The sequence below is a fragment of the Elgaria multicarinata genome, chromosome 4, assembly GCF_023053635.1.
Source record: "Elgaria multicarinata webbii isolate HBS135686 ecotype San Diego chromosome 4, rElgMul1.1.pri, whole genome shotgun sequence".
NCBI classification, from domain to species: Eukaryota; Metazoa; Chordata; class Lepidosauria; order Squamata; family Anguidae; genus Elgaria; species Elgaria multicarinata.
In genome coordinates, this window is record NC_086174.1 from 23,899,171 (window position 1) to 23,917,786 (window position 18,616).

The 18,616-nt window shown below is 45.6% G+C and overlaps 1 protein-coding gene across 2 annotated transcripts in view; it reads right to left on the reverse strand.

Annotated features, from left to right (window-relative positions):
- RHOQ (ras homolog family member Q) overlaps nt 1–13,623 on the reverse strand; it is a 35,766-nt gene extending 22,143 nt beyond the window's left edge. The window contains exons 1-2 of one of the 2 annotated variants that reach the window (XM_063123960.1): nt 12,846–13,618; nt 11,445–11,503 (exon numbers count right to left, since the gene is read on the reverse strand). In XM_063123960.1, the coding sequence (XP_062980030.1) occupies nt 11,445–11,503; nt 12,846–12,996 (210 nt within the window). In that variant the 5' untranslated portion in view covers nt 12,997–13,618. Of the gene's footprint in view, nt 1–11,444; nt 11,504–12,845 lie in introns of both variants that reach the window. The other variant, XM_063123961.1, reaches the window with a different exon arrangement.
- Between the last annotated feature and the right edge of the window lie 4,993 nt (nt 13,624–18,616).

The following is an 18,616-nucleotide window of genomic DNA, read 5'->3' on the forward strand; positions in this document are numbered from 1 at the left end:
CACATGTAACGACAACCCATAGATGATGATATTCAACATCAATATCAATAGATGTTTTTCTGGAACTCCCTGGCTTTCTCCATTATCCAGCGGATATTGGCAATTTGGTCTCTAGTTCCTCTGCCTTTTCTAAACCCAGCTTGTACATCTGGCAATTCTCGCTCCATTAATTGCTGGAGTCTACCTTGCAGGATCTTGAGCATTACCTTACTGGCATGTGAAATAAGTGCCACTGTCCGATAGTTTGAACATTCTTTAGTGTTTCCCTTTTTTGGTATGGGGATATAAGTTGATTTTTTCCAATCTGATGGCCATTCTTGTGTTTTCCAAATTTGCTGGCATATGGCATGCATCACCTTGACAGCATCATCTTGCAAGATTTTAAACAGTTCAGCTGGGATACCGTCATCTCCTGCTGCCTTGTTATTAGCAATGCTTCTTAAGGCCCATTCAACCTCACTCTTCAGGATATCTGGCTCTAACTCACTGACCTATCCCCAATATTATTATTCTTCCTATACAGATCTTCCATATATTCTTGCCACCTTTTCTTGATCTCTTCTGTTTCTGTTAGGTCCTTGCCAACTTTGTTTTTGATCATACCCATTTTTGCCTGGAATTTACCTCCGATGTTTCTAATTTTCTGGAAGAGGTCTCTTGTCCTTCCTATTCTATTGTCTTCTTCCACTTCCGTGCATTGCTGTTTAAAAATAATTTCTTATCTCTTCTGGCTAGCCTCTGGAATTTTGCATTTAATTGGGCATATCTCCCCTTATCACTGTTGCCTTTTGCTTTCCTTCTTTCTTGGGCTACTTCCAGTGTCTCAGCAGACAGCCATCTTGCCTTCTTGGTACTTGATACTGCTTACTTATATATTAACTGTATTTAATAATCATTTTTCTGCCCAATAGGCATAAAAAATAGGCATAAAAAAGTGATGTGCAATTAAAAAGAATAATAATGCAATACCTTCAAAAAAAATGAAGGCAAAATTGACATTATCGTTTTTAGAAGGCTAGCAATATTAAAATCCATCAATGGCCCAACAGAACAATACAGTTTTTACAGTAGGTCTAAACCTCATATGGGAGTAGAAGGACTTTTGTGTACCCTGGCCTTAAGCTACTTAAGGATTTTATAGGTTAAAACCAACACCTTGTATAGGGGTTGGAAACAAATTGGAAAGCATTGTAGTAGGTTCAAAATCAGGGTTATACAGGGTTGGATCCAATGTTGCCCTTGAGTGGGCGGCTCAATGTAGTGTTTCTAGCAGTCATGATGTTGTGCCCCTTCCAGAAACGAGTGTTTCCACTTGCCCCTGTTAGCACTACATGCGGCCCCCAGCAGCAGGGGCCACGCACATGCCACCACTAGCATGCCTGGGCTGCCTGCGCAAGGGCACCGCTGGATCCAACCCTGTGTCTCTAAAGCACAAGCTAGACAATAGTGTGGTTACTTCGTTTTGCACTAACTCAAGTTTCCGAACAGTTTTCAAGGATGACACCATGTAGAGCATGTTACAATAGTCAAAGAGAGCTGGAAAATGTTTAAAAGCGGGTTAGTTGTTTACAGTGTGTACCATCATCGCATTGTCACCTTCTGGCAGGGGTAGGTAACCTGGTGCCCTGCAGATGTTCTGGACTACAGCTCCCATAAATACCAGTTAACATGGCCAATGGTCAGGGATTATTCGAGTTTTAGTCCAAAACTCTGGAAGGCTCCTGGTTGCCTGACCTTGCCTTATAGAGTTACAGAGGTGGATTTTTGTTGTCTTGCATCTTCTGGGTAATGCCGATTGTAAAGTTTGTTTCGAAGTCCAAATAATAAACACTTCCTTTTGTTTACTACATTGTTGACTGTTTGTTTTAACCCCCACCCCGTTTTTCCAACTGGTAAACAAAACCCAAGATATGATTAATACCTTAGGGTGCAACAGCTTGCTGATCCATTCCCAACACTGGGCATATCTGTAATTATCCCTTGAATAAAACTAAGGCATGCATATTTTCACTGTAATAAATCTAGCACACAGTACAAGTTTGTGTGCCAACAAAGCTATACATAATGCACTTTATGTTCTTAGAGTAGAGAGTAAGTTTTAAAATGCTAAGAAAATAAGTATGATAATCTTAAGTTGCAATCTTATGCATGTTTAGACAAAAAAAGGGGGGTTACAACTCCCAGCATGCCCCAGCCATCATGGCTGTCTGGGGTATGCTGGGAGTTGTTGGCGTTTTTTCTGTCTAAACAACCATAGGATTGCACCCTTATCTACTCATTCTCAGAATATGGATCCTGATGTAGCCAAAAAAAGCTTTAGGGGAGAAAAAAACTAAGGAAGGGGGTGGGAACAACCAAAAACAGCCCTGTGAGAACGGAGTAACATCAGTGGCCATGATAAGGTGTCTGACTGCAAAAAAAAAAAAAAAAAAAAAGAAAGAAAGAAAAAATGGAAAACCAGGGGATAGTTGTCATCATCAAAAGGTGCCCTACTTTTCGTGTTTTTATTCACCTATTCAAGAATCGTCCTGAATAGATGACATTCATTGGCATCACTCATGTTCACTACATGATCCCTTATTATTACATTTATTACTACTACTACTAATATTATTACTCTTATTATTTTTACTACTTTTATACCCCTTACTATCCTAAAATCTCTAAGAGGTTTCCAATATAAAAACACAATATAAAATTAATGTAAAAACAGCCTAACACCAATAAAACCAATAAATTAAAAATATTACATGACAAGCTTAAAATGAAGCACTGCCATAATCCATGACAAGTCGGGGAAAGCCTGCCTAAGCAAACATGCCTTCAAGTGGCATTTAAAACTTGCCATACTTTCAGCCTCTCGAACAATGCACTGGAAAGTGTTTCAGAGGGTGGGCGTCATTACTAAGAAGGCCCATTTACATGCTGTTACCTGGCAACGCTCTATTGGCCATGGAACAACTAACAAGACCTCTTTGGATGGTCTCAGGGGTCGACTGGGCATATATTGGGGACGGCTAATCTAATTGGTTATGTTCACCCATGTGATCAGTCATGTGCTGCATGTGGGCTTCCCATAGGCATCCGGTCGGCCTTTGTACTAACAGAATGCTGGACTAGATGGGTATTTGGCTCTTCTTATGTTCAGCCCAGGAAACGCTACCCTCAATCTAAATGGGTTTTGTTTGCCATCGGTGAGATCATCACATAGCCATATCTGATTGGCTGCACAATGTTACTCTTGCATTAAATTCACTTCATGGTACCTGATTTTATTTATTTATTTATCAAATTTATACACCGCCCCATAGCCGAAGCTCTCTGGGTGGTTTACAAAAGTTAAAAACAGTGAACATTAAAAAGTATACAAAATTTAAAACCATCAAAAATATAAAAAACAACAGTATAAAACAACAGTATCCATTTAAACAACAACAGTTCGGGGGTCTATTTAAAAAAACAACTTAGCATATGTTGTTAAATGCTGTTAAATGCCTGGGGGAAGAGAAAAGTTTGACCTGGCGCGGAAAAGATAACAATGTTGGCGCCAGGCGAGCCTCATCGGGGAGATCGTTCCATAATTGGGGGGCCACCACTGAAAATGGGCTCTCTCTAGGAAAGAGAAAGAAGGTTTCTGAGGCAGGGTAGGGGCGGAGAGAAGGGGCACAGGAGGAGGAGCAGACAGGGAAACAATGGCAAAACCGGCTTCCTCGAAAAAGGTGAAAATTTGTGTATTTAAGAAGGTACAGAGAAAATATTGTTAACCCCTTGAAAGCACTATTTTTGACTTGATAATTAAAACAAGCAGACATTCTGCATGAACTCCATTCACAATATGCAAGCCCAGATACAGTCTTTTAGCCTAAGTATGTAACACAGCCACCCCGAACCAGTGGAAGCAGCAGTCCAACACATGGGGAGAGGCGGTGCTACAGAATTCCTTTGCCTTAATCTGCCTTGCAGATAAAATACAATAGCTGAACCCTCTTGCATGAAGTGTTACTAACCCATCTGCCTGCACATACTCATATGTCACAAGGCAGCTTAAGCAGCAGGCCTGGTGAGCTACTTCCCGTAAGGGAACAGTTACTTCCCCAAGGCATGTGACTTAACTGCAAAAATATAGACTTTATTCCAACCCCCACGAGTTAGGAGTGAGAAACCCCTGGTTTTGACATGAAAGGGAGCATGGTAACCAGACCCAGTAACACATGCCCAGAATAAGGGTCGGAAAAGGGCCCCTGTCCCAGCTTGCTTGGCTTCAAGCCAGTAACACCTTATGACAAATCAGTAGTTGGGAACTCTGCATTGAGTTTAGCTGCAGTCTAAATCAGTACTGGGAAGCCAGCTTTGATTATCAAAAGACTGGCTTTCAACTTGTCTTGTGACCTTACAGATCAGATCATTTGACCTCAGCGATTTGGATTTCCAAATCCAAACAACTAAGGCAAAGGCCTTTAACTTGCAATAAAGCTCCCCCACTTTATTGCAATGGATGCATTTTTGGTTTAGTTTTAGCTGTGGAGATTGTTGTATATTACTGTTTATGGTTTTATTGTAAATTGCTTTGAGCACCCATTGAGTGGAGGGGGGGATTCAGAATGAAATTCATTTATTTATTCATTCAATAAATAAACATGCTTTCTTTGGCTGGGTTACTGTGTTGTCTGAACGCAGTACATTTTCCACATGGTGTCTTAACCATGAACTGTGCTTTATTTTTCTCAGACAAGCAACCTTGAGAATCCATGGCTTATTGTTGAGTTGTCCAGGGTGGATAACAAGCCACACTGTAGGGTTAATGAGCAACCCTGCAAAAAATGCACTGCATTCAGACAACACGGTAACCCACTCTGTAGAAAAAAGCACTGTGTTCTCAGACAAGATAGCCCACCCTGCAGAAAACACTTCGCGTTCAGACAACACAATAACCCCATGGTTCAACAACCCACACTGGGAGGGTTAGTATGTTGTGTGAACCCAGCCTTTATACCCAGGTTGTTCAAATTAAGTAAATCATCATGTCTAATTATTTGTTATCATAGCATGGGGCTCCGAACAACTTAATATGTATTTCAATTTTAAGAGTACACAAATGCCCATAGCTTTAAAAGAAAATATCTTTTTATTCTCTGCTACTCTTGTACTAAAAAAACATAAGATGGAAATTTCAAGTTCAGGCTTAGCCCAACACTGCTGAAATGATTTGGAAATCTCTGGTTCATCTTTTTGCCATGAATTTGTTGAGGGTGCATTAGGCAAGCTATAATCTCTTGGCCTTAGCCCCTCCACATCTGTAATAGGGGGATTATAATTCTGGTCTACTTCATCAGATTGTTGTAATGCTTTCAGGATTCAGAAAAAGTTCTATGTGCTATAACACACTCCCTCTAATAGTGAAACTGAAAACTGGTCAATCAGGACTGAGCATGCTCAGTAACCATAGAATGTTGACTGTGAGTTGGAAAAGAAAAAATGGAAATCCTGGATGGGTGGGTGGGTGGAATGGAGCATCTGGGAGAAGAGCATGGCTGGCTTCCTGTTCAGCACTAAGAAGACATTGCAACATTTTGTTTCAGCTTTAAACAGCAGTGATGGAGGAGGTTTATCATCATCCCTGTTTATTCTCCTAGATGCTTAGGCTGATGTGGCACTCTTACTACTGATTATGTTTTCATAAAGTCTTGCCTGGTTTCTCTTTTGGTGATTTTTTGTTTTCTTCTGAAAAGGCACAGGAGGAAGTACTGCGGGCATAGGACTATGGGACTCTGGAGAATAGAGAAGCAGAGTGCACAACTTCCAGTTTACCCTTGAGCAATGATGCCCAACATCACAATGGTAGCGGACAGATATATACTGGGGGAAGGCAAAAAGCTTGCCTTTTGACTTGCCCCCGCTCAGTTGTGTTTTTTCTGTTAATTCTCCACCTGTTTCAGTCAGTGCAACACCATTAGCTAAGAGGACTGAACACCTTTTCTCTATTTACCATGTATCATCATCATTATCATCATCATCATCAATTCAATTTATGAGTCACTCTACAGCCAAAGCTCTCAGGGCAACATGCATAATAAAAGCAATAAAGAAATACAATCAATAATTAATTTTTTTTAATAAAACACATTAAAAGTAGTATTTTAAAAGCAGCAACAAAAATCCAGCATTTAAAAGAGATAAAGCTAAAGACCCTCCCTCAGTTCTTTCCTCAGAAACACTCAGACTGCCTGCAAGCCTCGGCAGATATCCTATGAACTACTTGTAGCTTGGTAAAATCTCTCCATCCAGCCCACTAAGCACCTTCCATGCTCCTTCACCATCAGGTCCCTAGTTCTCCCAGCTATTAAGTTGCCATTCGTCATAAGGGACAGTGGCCATGAGGCACAGGTGACTAACTTTTGTCTGTCCTGAATCTCCCACCAATCAGCTTCAAGGGATAATTCTGGGTTCTTATTTTGAGAGGGAGAAAAATGTCTCCCTATCCACATTCTCCACACCATGCATAATCATACCTTCCCTCAGTTTCCTTTTTTCCAAGATGAACAATCCCAGCTGTTGTAACTTTCCCTCATTTGGGAGATGCTCCAGACCCTTGATCATTAGAGTTGCCTTTTTCTGCACCTTCTGCAGCTCTTCAATTATCTTCCTTTAAGTATGGTGACCAGAACTGTTCACAATATTCCAAGTGTGGTCGCACCATAGATTTGTATAAAGGCATTATGATTCAGGCAGGTTTGTTCTCAATTCCTTTTCTAGTTATGCCTAACACAGTTTGCCTTTTTAACAGCAGCCGCACACTGCATTGACACTTTCACCAAGCTGTCCACCACAACCCCAAGATCTCTTTCTTGGTTGGTTACTGCTAGCTCAGCTCCGATCAGTTTATACTTGAATTTGAGATTTTTTGCCCCAACGTGCATCACTTTACACTTGCTTACACTGAAGCGCATTGGCCATTTGGATGCCCACTCTCCCAGCTTGGGGAGATCCCTTTGGAGAGCCTCACAATCCCTTTTTGTTTTAGCTACCTTAAATAATTTGGTGTCATCAGCAAACTTGGCCACTTCACTGCTCACTCCTAATTCCAGATCATTTATGAACAAGTTGAAAAGAATTGGTCCAAATACCGATCCCTGTGAGACCCCCCCCCGCCCCGCTATTTACTTCCCTCCATTGGGAGAATTTACTTATTTATTCCTGCTCTCTGTCTTTTGTTCTTTAATCAGTTATTGATCCATAAGAGGACCTCTCCTCTTATTCATGACGGTGAAGTTTGCTCAGGAGTCTTTGGTGAGGGACTTTGTTAAATGAAGCATCGGATTAAAAAAAAATGATAAAAGATAACCTCTGAGTATATGCTCAGCCCAAGAATTTATTTTCAATGCAAGTACTGAGCTCTTAGACTTTTCACACAAAAATCCACTCCTAGTTTCCCTTCAGCATTTCTTTGTTTCAGGAGGGAGGGAAAGAGAGTTTTAGTTGATACTACTATGAAATAGTTAAGAGGAGTCAGACTGCAAGTCAGACAGAGATTTGTCAGTAGATCCTGATCTACTTTTTGCCCGTCCCTGCTCTATAAATGCTAACAAAAAAACAAAAACCACCTTTATTGATGAACAGATGATGCTTATCTCATATTGATTCAGAAGATTGAAGTGAAGAGATGCTTGCTAGTGAACCAAACTGCTAGTTTTAAACTCCTCCACAACTTGGGACCACAGCCTCTGAAGAAATATTTCTTTCCATTATGTTCCTACCTGAGCTCTGAGATCATCATAACCATAATTATATTTATATCCCACTCTTTTTTCCTCTTGCAAGGAACCCAAGGTAGCAAACATAATCCTCCTCCTCTCTATATGATCCTCACAACAACCCTGTGAGGTAGGTTAAACTGTGGGCCTTGCTATACCCAGCCGGATAAGCCGGCATGGAGGCGGGGTGACGGCGCGCTAACTTTAGTGCGTACCGCCTTGGCTCCTAGACGCACGACGCACAGGGACTACGGAAGCCCTGCAGCATCGGCCATTTTTTTTGTTAAAGGGGCCACGTGCGCCCCGAAGACTCCGGAGAAGGTAAGTGGTTTTTTTAAAATTAAGCCCCCTCATCCTCTCCTGATCCCCTCCCATGCCTCCTGCCCACTCTTTCCCTGCCCTCCCTCCCCATCCCCGTCCCGTGTCACCCTCCGCCATCCCTCGCCGTCCCCTGTGTCGCCCTCCGCCATCCCTCGCCGTCCCGTGTCACCTTCTGCCATCCTTCACCGTCCCGTGTCGCCCTCCGCCATCCCTCGCCGTCCCGTGTCGCCCTCCGCCATCCCTCGCCGTCCCCTGTGTCGCCCTCCACCATCCCTCGCTGTCCCGTGTCGCCCTCCACCATCCCCCTCTCCTGCCGGTCCGGCCTTCCCCCCCTATCTCCCCCCCGCCCCCCCCCCCCAGGATCCCCCCAGCCCGATGGGCACAGTGCTCGTATGAGCGCTCAGCCCAGTCCGTGGCTTTCCCCGGCTACTAGCGAGTAAGCGAGTAGCCACAAAAAGCCATGGACCTTGCTAGACGTGCCTCAGGCCGGGGCTGCGGAAAAGGCGCACCATAAGCGACTTCGCTTATGGCGCATTAGGGGAGGCTTCAGCGCGGTCTGACCCCGGATTCCCCTGTGCGTCATCTGGACGCACAGCAGGGAAACCGGGCCTCACAGCGCGCTAAGGCCTTGTCTAGCAAGGCCCTGAGAGTCAATGACTGGTCCACAGTCATCCAGTGAGCTTCATGGCCAAGTGGGGACTAGAACCTGGATCTCCTGAGTCCCAGTCCAACACTAGTCACTACACCACACTGGATCATCACTGGAGGCCATGCTCCAAGTGGTCCCACATAGCGTTTCAACAGGTAGTTCCTCACGAGTAGATCTTCTCAATGGTAGCCCTCCTAGAAAGGTCCACCTGCTGCCTACTTGGTTGACTTTTCAGTGCAACACAAAGGCCTTTTGATTCCCTCAGTCCTTTTAACATGCTATATTGTTTTACTGCAAAAATGTATATTAAAGCTGAGCTTTAGAACAGTTTTCTTTTCTTTTTTAGAAAATCTCTTTTGACGTATTGGTTGCCATTAAAACTTACTCTATGCTTTGTAACTTTTGTATTATTGCTCCTTTTTGTTGTGTTTTATCGACTTTATTATGGTTTATGGTTTATCAATTTTTATGTACGTTGGCCGGGGAGCCTTGGCTATACAGCAATTCGTAACTTGAAGAAATAAATGGCCTCATACTTTCCTACCTCTACTACAGGAGTTCCTTTTAAACTGGAGATTATGAACCTGGAACCTCATGCATCTAAAGCTGTGTCCTACAACTGAGTACAGCTCATCTCCTACCCACCCAATATGGGACCCTAAACCATTAGCTACTGCAGCCATAAGCATCTCATATGGGTGTGGTGCTATTGAATTGTTGTTTTCTTGAGCAAGAAAACAAGTCTTGCATCCAATACCACCGTGTAGGATTTCAAGCCACAGCTACCCTATTTTTAAAAAATGTGTTTGGAAGGGTCTGCTCCTCTGGAGTTCCTAATTAAGGATTACAGACTCTTGCAATTTTACCAAAGGTCCTGCTGTTCTTTTTTAGAGGTTTACTTAAGGCTCCAGCTGGTGAAACTGTGAAAGTTTACAGCAGGCATGGCTCTAGAGAAAAGTTTGATGCTACAACTGCAGTGCATGCCATTAAAGCACAGACAACAAATTAAAACTACTTCATTATTACTTTTATTGCCTATGGGTCTCTAGCCAAATGCCCAGCTCCGTAAGACGGTGAGCCTTAATCCTTTGTTTCTTTCTTTCTTTCTTTCTTTCTTTCTTTCTTTCTTTCTTTCTATAAAATCTTATTATCCAATCCTCTGGCAATTTCACTTTCTATTGCTCACACACAGCAATTCTACTTATCTGAAATTTTGGTTATCCACACATTTTTGGGTAACACTGTTTCCCCTCAACATCCCCAAACTTTTCAAATCTAATTTTCACACAGCACATAATTAATTTGAGGGATTTGTTACAAGATGTGGTGATAACTGGCTTAGATGGCTTTAAAGGGGGATTAGACAAGTTCATGGAGGATATATTTATCAATGGTTGCTAGTCACAATGGCTACTACATATTACCTTCAGGATTGGAGGAAGTAGACCTTTGAGTATCCGTTGTTGGGGAACACAAGTGGAAGAGGGCTATTGCCTCATGTCCTGCTTGTGGGATTCCCAGAAGCATCTGTTTGGCCACAGTGGGAAAGAGGACCTTGTGTCCTCCAGATGTTTTGGCCTACAACTAGCCATGTTAGCTGAGGTTGATGGGAACGGAAGTCCAAAACATCTGGAGGGCACCACGTTGTGGGAAGCAGGTTTAGATGGATCTGGTAGATCCCTTCATGTGTTCTTTTGAACTGGATTTGGTGCCACCCAGTAATAAAAACATAAGAAGAGCCCTGCTGGATCAGAGCAAGGGTCCATCTAGTCCAGAATTCTGTTCATATAGTGGCCAGCTATATGTGATATGCGGATATTAAGGAAGCATGCCATGGACAGCATAACTGGTTCCCAAGTATATTTTGGACGGACCACTTCAGAGGCAGGTAGCATCTTTGTTAAAGATGCCTGCATTTTAAAGCATTCTGGGCCAATACCAAGTTAATTTACTGTTAAGGTATCACAAAAAGCACATACTGCTAGGTCTATAAGAATGCAAACTGGGAAGCATCAGTCTGTGGCAGCTTGCTATTCATCACAACTGATCTGGATGTAAAAGCTGTAGTTTGGGATTTCCTGATTGCTTCCCCCCCCCCCCTTCTTGGCAGATGCGCTCGAAAGAGAGGGAGAGGCACCCTGTCTGTTGTGCTCGAAAACTATTCAGTCATTCCTTGCAAGCGCTTCGACTCAACGGAATGATTCCAGGACGGAAAGCAATGCGTCCCTGGGCTGTAATAAACACAACCAGACAAAATGCCTTCCCATAACATTAGATGATGCCATTATTCACCAATCAGAGCCAGAGGCTCACGTTGTCCATTCACCAATGAGAAGCAAGGCACAACTCCAAAGAAGACTCAGCCATTTGGAACTAAAAATAAAAGTATCCCACACGGCTGGTTGTTTTCACGGCGCGACAGGAGTTGGATCCTGACATTAACAGAGCCGTTTGTAATTTGGGGAGGAGGAGACAGGACGAGGGGAAGCAGCCTCTTTCTCAAAAGACCTGTGACAAGGCAGTAAATGAGGCGATTATTACAAGCTGCTGTAGAGAGACACCTTGACATAAACAGACGTCTCTGAATAATTCAGTGTGTGCAAGTAAGCATGAAAAGAGCTAAAGCTTTAGAAAACACCATATGATGATCACTTCCTTTCTTTTTCTTTTTTTAAAGCAATAAAATCTGCTGTGCAGAGCCGCTGGATCAGTCAATGACTTACCTGTCCTGCAGTATCATATAGCCCAAGGAGATACTGTTTGCCAGCAACTGTCACACTGACTGCAAAGAGAGAGAGAGAGAGAATGAAGCAGGGCACCAGAGGAAAACACACACACACACACATACACACACGCCCTCCCTTTTCTCTGGAAGGCCAAGCAGCCAGTGAGTGGTTTCAATTACTCACCCAGACTCAACAGTAATCATGTGTGTGTGTGTGTGTGTAAAGAAGCAGAGATCTAAAATGGGCAGAGCAACCATAAAAAATGAAAATACATTTGAAAAATGGCCCTCGCCTCTCCCCAAGATTGACTTCCGAAGGACTTTTGCCACGGAACAAAAGTATTTATTTAAGGCACTGAGTGCTAGAAAAAGGTGTCCCCCTTACGCGACAGAGGCGTTGAACCGCTTTCAGATGGAGGGCCGAATTCAATTTCAGAAAAGCTCGGGGGTGGGGCACATTACAGTGGTGGGAGGGGCTAAGGGAAAAGGGGTGGAGCCAAACACAAAAAACATACCAGTGCATTGTAGCTTAAGACTCTTGACTACCAGAAACAATGCCTTAGGGGAGGCATTTCAGCCTTGGGGGGGGGGGGGGAGAACAGTGGTACAAACACCAGGAAACCACCAAACAATGGGGAGGGGAGTGAGGGATAGGGGGCAGGGCTATCTGGGAGGTTCCTCACCCGTTATAGGATCTCTCAACCCCACAAACATGCCTGTGCCCACACCAGGCGATGCCTTTGAGAACTCATCCAAAATAGTATTCTCCCCTCTGTGGGTGGGTGGGACACAGGAAGCTGCCATATACTGAGTCAGATCATTGATTCCATCTAGCCCAGCACTGTCAACACTGACTGGCAGCAGCACTTCAGGTTTCAGGCAATAATTGTCCCAGCCTTACCTGGCAGGGATCGAACCTGGGACCTTCTCCATGTAAAACATATGCTCTACCACTGAGCCAGAGCCGCTCCCAAAGCCGCAAAATTCCGGGTACATATATGTAGTGGTCAGCCCAAAGCGACTTCCCCCGCACTACTTTCGCTGCCCGCCATCACCAGACACCTCAAACGTAAAGGCTTGGGGTGGGGGTGGCGAGCCGAGCTAGGGACCGTCGGGGCAACAAGCAACGGCTGCAAGAAAATAAAATAAATGGAACAAGACTCGGGACGCCCGTCCAGGAAGGTCAAAGCGGGAGACAGGAGAGGGTTTGGTGGTGGGGAGTGGTCGGGATGTAAAAAGACGGGGGGAAAGCAAAGTTTTTGCTGAAGTTCCCACCGCGGGCGGGAGCGCTGGAGGCGGCGGGGGAAAGCGGGGACAACCCTTACTCAGCACTGGCGAGCGGGCGGGCGAGCCACGTTTCCTCGTGCGCCCCGGCTCCGCTCCCGCCGCGCGCCCTTACCTGCGTAATGGTCGAAGACTGTGGGCACGTACTCCTCCGGGAAGGCGTCGTTGGCATAGCTCATGAGCAGGCAAGTTTTGCCCACCGCGCCGTCGCCCACCACCACGCATTTCAGCATGACCGTGGCCGCCGCCCCCGTCCCATTGGCCATGATGAGGGTGCCAAGCCGACCGTCATTTTAAAAAGAGAGTGGGAGAAAGAGAAAGGGGGGGGGGAGGCGGAGGCGGCCGGTTCACCAGCCGCCGACCGCGGAAGGGCGACGATCCCGCTGATGCATTGCAAGCCCGGGCAACCGGGAGTTGTTGTATAGCGTCTCTCTCTCTCTGTCTTTCTCTCGGCGGCTCCTTTTGCTGCTCAGCGGGCGCTCGGTTCAGCGGGCGCCACGAACTACCCCCGGAGACGGCGCCTCTCCTTCTCCCCGTCCGGCCGCTGCTCCAGCGCCAAATTTGGCTCGGAGGGGTTTTCCTCCCCTGCTCTCGCCCCAGCTGGGCGCGATGACACAGAGTGCGTCTTCCCAAAGCAGCAGCAGGAGCGGCAGCAGCAGCCCGGCTGGCGAAAAGAGGAACTTGGGGCTTCACAAAAATCCGCACCGAGGCGACGGGCACCACTCTCGCCCGCCTCCGTTGCTCCTCTTGCTGCTGCTGCTGCTGCCGCCGCCGCCGGATTCCAAGCGGCTTCCCATGTGCCGTGTTGAACTCACCCCGCCCGGACTTCAGGGGGCAGCAGGGAAAGGCCCGACTTCCCGTGGAGCGAGCAAGTGCGCGACTCCACTTTACTTTTCCCTCCGGGGTCCGAGCCGCGTCCTCCGCCCCCGCCCCCGCCCCGCGGGCCAATTACCCCAATCACGAGCCGGCCCCGCTGCTGCCACCTCAGACGGGCTCGAGAGGAGGAAAGGAGGAGCGAGGCCAAGCAGCTAAAGAGCAGCCGCTCAGGGCTCCTCGCCAAAGAGCCGACTGCGCCGAGAAACGCTCACGCGGCTCTGCCAAAAGCGCCTTCCCCCCCCTCCACCCCCTGCCTCGGATGACGATGATGTAATAAAATAAATAATTAAAAAAAAATACGAACCGAATATGTTTTTGGGGGTTGGGTTCGGGTTTTTCTTGTTTTACACTCGTCGTGGGGGAAGCATTTGAAAGAGCCTTCTTGCCTGCGAGTGATGATATTCTCCCCCCCCCCGTGTGTGTGTGTGTGTGTGTGTGTTTTTAAGGGGGGGATCCCCTTTGGGCAAACTGCCTTGGGAACTTTCGTATGAAAAGGGATGCAATTTGGAAAGTCTTCCTAAAACCGAAAAGGAGAAGGTTGTGAACTGTACGATTCGGAGCGTGCGGCGGGGTAGGGGGGTAGGGGATCACATTTAACATGTAGATATAAAAAATCAATTCATGATGATAAATGGCGATGGAATCAGCGAAGTGGCACTTTTCTGCTTTTTTAGCATTTTTTGTAGTTATTCACCCTTCGTTTAAGCGGCTCAGGTTGGTGCATATTGTAACCGCCTTCCCACCCCAGTTTTAATGTTCATAATAACTATGGCCTTAGCTAGACCGAAGGTTTATCCCGGGATAGTCCCGGGGTCATCCCTGTTTATGTAAATGACACACAGGGGATCCCGGGAGCAGGCAGGGATGACCCCAGGACGATCCCAGGATAAACCTTAGGTCTAGCTAAGGCCTCTGTAAAGTAGGTGAGATACCTTTATGGCAAAACAGATTCAAATCTAAGATTCCATGATAATTCCACAATTCTGCCCACTACGCTAAGGGCAGGCAGAAAGTAGATCAGGATGTTATCTGTCTGGTTAATTTTTTAGTAGATCTCCAAGGATTTCTGAGTCCCAATAGTTTAAAAACTGCTATTAAAAATAACATAAAATGGTGCTCCTGACATATTAATCACTCCTCAGCTCAGTGTTCCTCACATGTAAAATTAGTTGCTCTCCAGTTTTCAAGTTCTGTGCTGTGAGGAGAGCAAGCTGCTCTACACACACACACACACACACACACACTGTAAAACACAGTTCAGATCAACTATAGACTGGTAGGGAGACTTTTTTCAGCCTCTCTCATAATAATAGAACCCAATGGGGTCATCCCATGAAGCTGATTGGTGGGAGATTCAGGACAGATAAAAGAAGGGAGTTCTTAAAACAGTGCAGAGTTAAACTATGGAATTTGCTTGATGGCCACCAATTTGCATGGCTTTAAAAGGGGGTTACACAAATTCATGGAGGAGAAGGTTATCAATGGCTACTAGTCCTGATGGCTATGTGCTACTTCCACTATCTTAGGAGTCATGGAATGAGGGGAGAGGTCCTCTTATGGATCAGCAACTGGTTAAAGAACACAAATCAGAGAGTAGGAATAAATGGTCAATTCTCCCAATGGAGGGAAGTAAGTAGTGGGGTGCCATAGAGATCAGTACTGGTACCAATTCTTTTGTTCATAAATGATCTGGAATTAGGAGTGAGGAGTGAAGTGGCCAAGTTTGCCAATGACACCAAATTATTTAAGGTTGTTACAACACAAAGGGGTTGTGAAGAGCTCCAAAGGGATCTCTCCAAGCTGGGAGAGTGGGCATCCAAATGGCAGATGTGGTTTAATGTGAGCAGGTGTAAGGTGATGCACGTTGGGTCAAACCCCCCCCCCCCAACTTCAAGTATAACCTGATGGGATCTGAGCGTCCAAGAAAAAGATCTTGGGGTTGTGGTAGACAATGTCAACCCAGGCAGGATTTACACTATTGCTTTAAAATGGTTTATAACAGTAGTGTTAGGGCCCAGGACACACTATATATGCAGTTTTCAAATATTATTTATTTATTTATTACATTTCTATACCACCCAATAGCCGGAGCTCTCTGGTCAGTTCACAAAAAATAGTTTTCCAAGTGTCATAATCTTCTGGCCCCAGGGTGTGGCTGCTGTAAAGAAGACAAACTCCATGTTAGGCATTATTAGAAAAAGAATTCAGAATAAAAACGGCCAGTATCATACTGCCTTTATACAAATCTATGGTGTGACCACACTTAGAATACTGTGTACAGTTCTGGTCACCACACCCAAAAAAGGATATTATAGAGCTGGAAAAAGTGCAGAAAAGAGCAATGGAGGCCATAGCTAGACCTAAGGTTTATCCCTGGATTGTCCAGGGGTCAAACCTGTTCATCTAGGTGACATACAGGGGATCCAGTGCTCAGGCAGGGGCGAACCCTGGATGATCCCAGGATAAACCTTAAGTCTAGCTGTGGCCTAAAATGATCAAGGGGCTGGAGCATCTCCCCTGTGGGGGAAGGTTACAACAGCTGGGATTGTTCAGCTTGGAAAAAAGGAGGCTGAGGGGATTATGCATGGTGTGGAGAATGTGGATAAGAAAACATTTTTCTCCTTCTCCCTTAATACTAGAACCCAGGATCATCAGTACAGTGACAGTGATAAATGTTGCCCTATTAAAGAAAGAAAATGGAAGATATCAATATTCCAGGAAAGTCATGCCCTCCCCTGCCAAGCCCATGAACCCATATCATGCTGTTCAGGAAATAACCTTGGTAGTAGGGTGACCATATGCAAAGGAAGACAGGGCTCTTGTATCTTTAACAGTTGTATAGAAAAGGGAATTTCAACGGGTGTCATTTGTATGCATGCAGCACCTGATGAAATTCCCTGTTCATCACAACAGTTAAAGTTGCAGGATCCCTGCCCTCTTGACCAGATACAAAGGGGGCAGGGCGAATTGCACCAGGTGTTGCGTACATACAAATGACCCCTGCTGAAATTCCCTTCCCTATACAACTGTTAAAGAGCCTTGTCCTCCTTTTCACATGGTCACCCTAGACTCGGTGGACCTGGTATCCCCAAAATTGTACCTTGCCTATGGCACCAAAATAGCTTGCGATGGCCCTGCACACTGTCATATGAGCCTGGGGCCAGCAGCAGAGGTCGGCATTGTCGGGGGCTTGCCCAGGCCCCCACCCCAGCAAGGGGGTCCTTGTAACCCAGTCATCGTGCTTTTACTCCTCCTTCATGTCACTCCGTGCTCCCTGCTAAGAAAGTAAGCAGTGGCAGTAATAAAGAGGAGGAGGAGGAGCTTCCGCTCATTGTCCTCTGAGTGGCTGTGCAGATTGGGCCTGAAAGGAGAGGGCAAGCAAATGGGCAGGGTGACAGCATCAAGAAAGGGGTGGGACCACTGGGGGGGGGGCTTGAAGGCATCTTTCCCAAGCCCCTCCCCCAAACCTGGAGCTGGTCCCGAATGAGTAGAGTGGCTAAAGATTCTTGACAGAGGCCCCCTTGTGGTAGAAGGAAGAAGTGTGAATGTGTGCAGTGGTGCTATCAGGGCAGGACTTTGGGGCTGAAGACTGGGCTCCCGCTCAGCAGAGTGAACAGGAGGGCCCTCAAATGCTTCCCATCTAGCCAGTTCCAGCTTAAAACTCCCTGTTCTGTCTCTGTCCACATCCAAACTCCCTAGAACAACCTCTTTCTCTGCCCCCCCCCACCAGTTCAGCCTTCTCCAATCCTGGTGCAATCCAGATGCATTACACTACAACTCCCACCATCCCCAGCCAACATGGCCAATAGTAGCCTGATTCAGTGCTAGCTGGAAAACATGTAGCCCCTGCACAAATTGCCTTATTTATTTATTTGTAACATTTGTATACTGCAGAATGTAATAGGATCTCTCAGTGGCACATAGCATTAAAATACAAAATTAAAAAACACAATACTAAAACACAATAGAAATCACTTCCACTACAATAAAGGAGCAGTAAAATGGAGTGCCACAATTGGGCCACAGCTAGACCTAAGGTTTATCCTGGGATCATCCAGGGTTCGCCCCTTCCTGAGCACTGGATCCCCTCTGTGTCACCTAGATGAACAGGTTTGACCCCTGGACGATCCAGGGATAAACCTTAGGTCTAGCTATGGCCTTGGTTTACTTATGGCTCAGGGAAAGCCTGGGTGAACAAGTGTGTCTTCTGGAGGCATTTCAAAGATGCCACATTTCCTGCCTCCCAAACTACATGAGGGAAGGTTTTTCAAAGGGTGGGTGACGCTACAGAGAAGGCCCCGATGTCTGCAACATTCCATTTGTTTCAGAATGACCAGCAAGCACATCAAGGGTGACCATATGAAAAGGAGGACAAATCTCCTGTAACTTTAACAGTTGCATGCAAAAGGGGATTTCAGTATGTGTCATTTGTATGCATGCAGCACCTGGTGAAATTCCCTCTTCATCACAATAGTTAAAGCTGCAGAAGCCCTGCCCTCTTGACCAGATACAAAAGAAGGCAGGGCTCCCACAACTTTAACTGTTGTGATTAAGTGGAAATTTCACCAGGTGCTGCATGCAAACAGAAGACACCTGCTGAAATCCCCTTTTCTATGCAACTGTTAAAGATACAGGAGTCCTGTCCTCCTTTCCATATGGTCACCCTGGGGTTGGGAAGTGAAGCAAGACGCAAGGTGGACCTTGAAGCCTAGGCAGGCAAGCGCAAGACACTGCTGTCAATCCAGTACAACGCTTTAGTGCTGAAATCCCCGTATCATCCACACGGTATTTCATCACAGAGAAAAGTGCAAACAACCCTAATGTCTGGGTGCTGAAAAGGCCTCCCGTGATGCTGCATCCAATTAAAGCTCTTCACAAATGTTTTCCAGCTCCTTTTTAAAAGCAGCAAAGTGTTGTGTTTTTCTCCAAAGCGGTGACTGATTATTTTGTTTTCTTGCGATCCATAGTGAAAGGAACTTGCAGAGTAAGGGAGAAAAGTTCCAAGGGCTA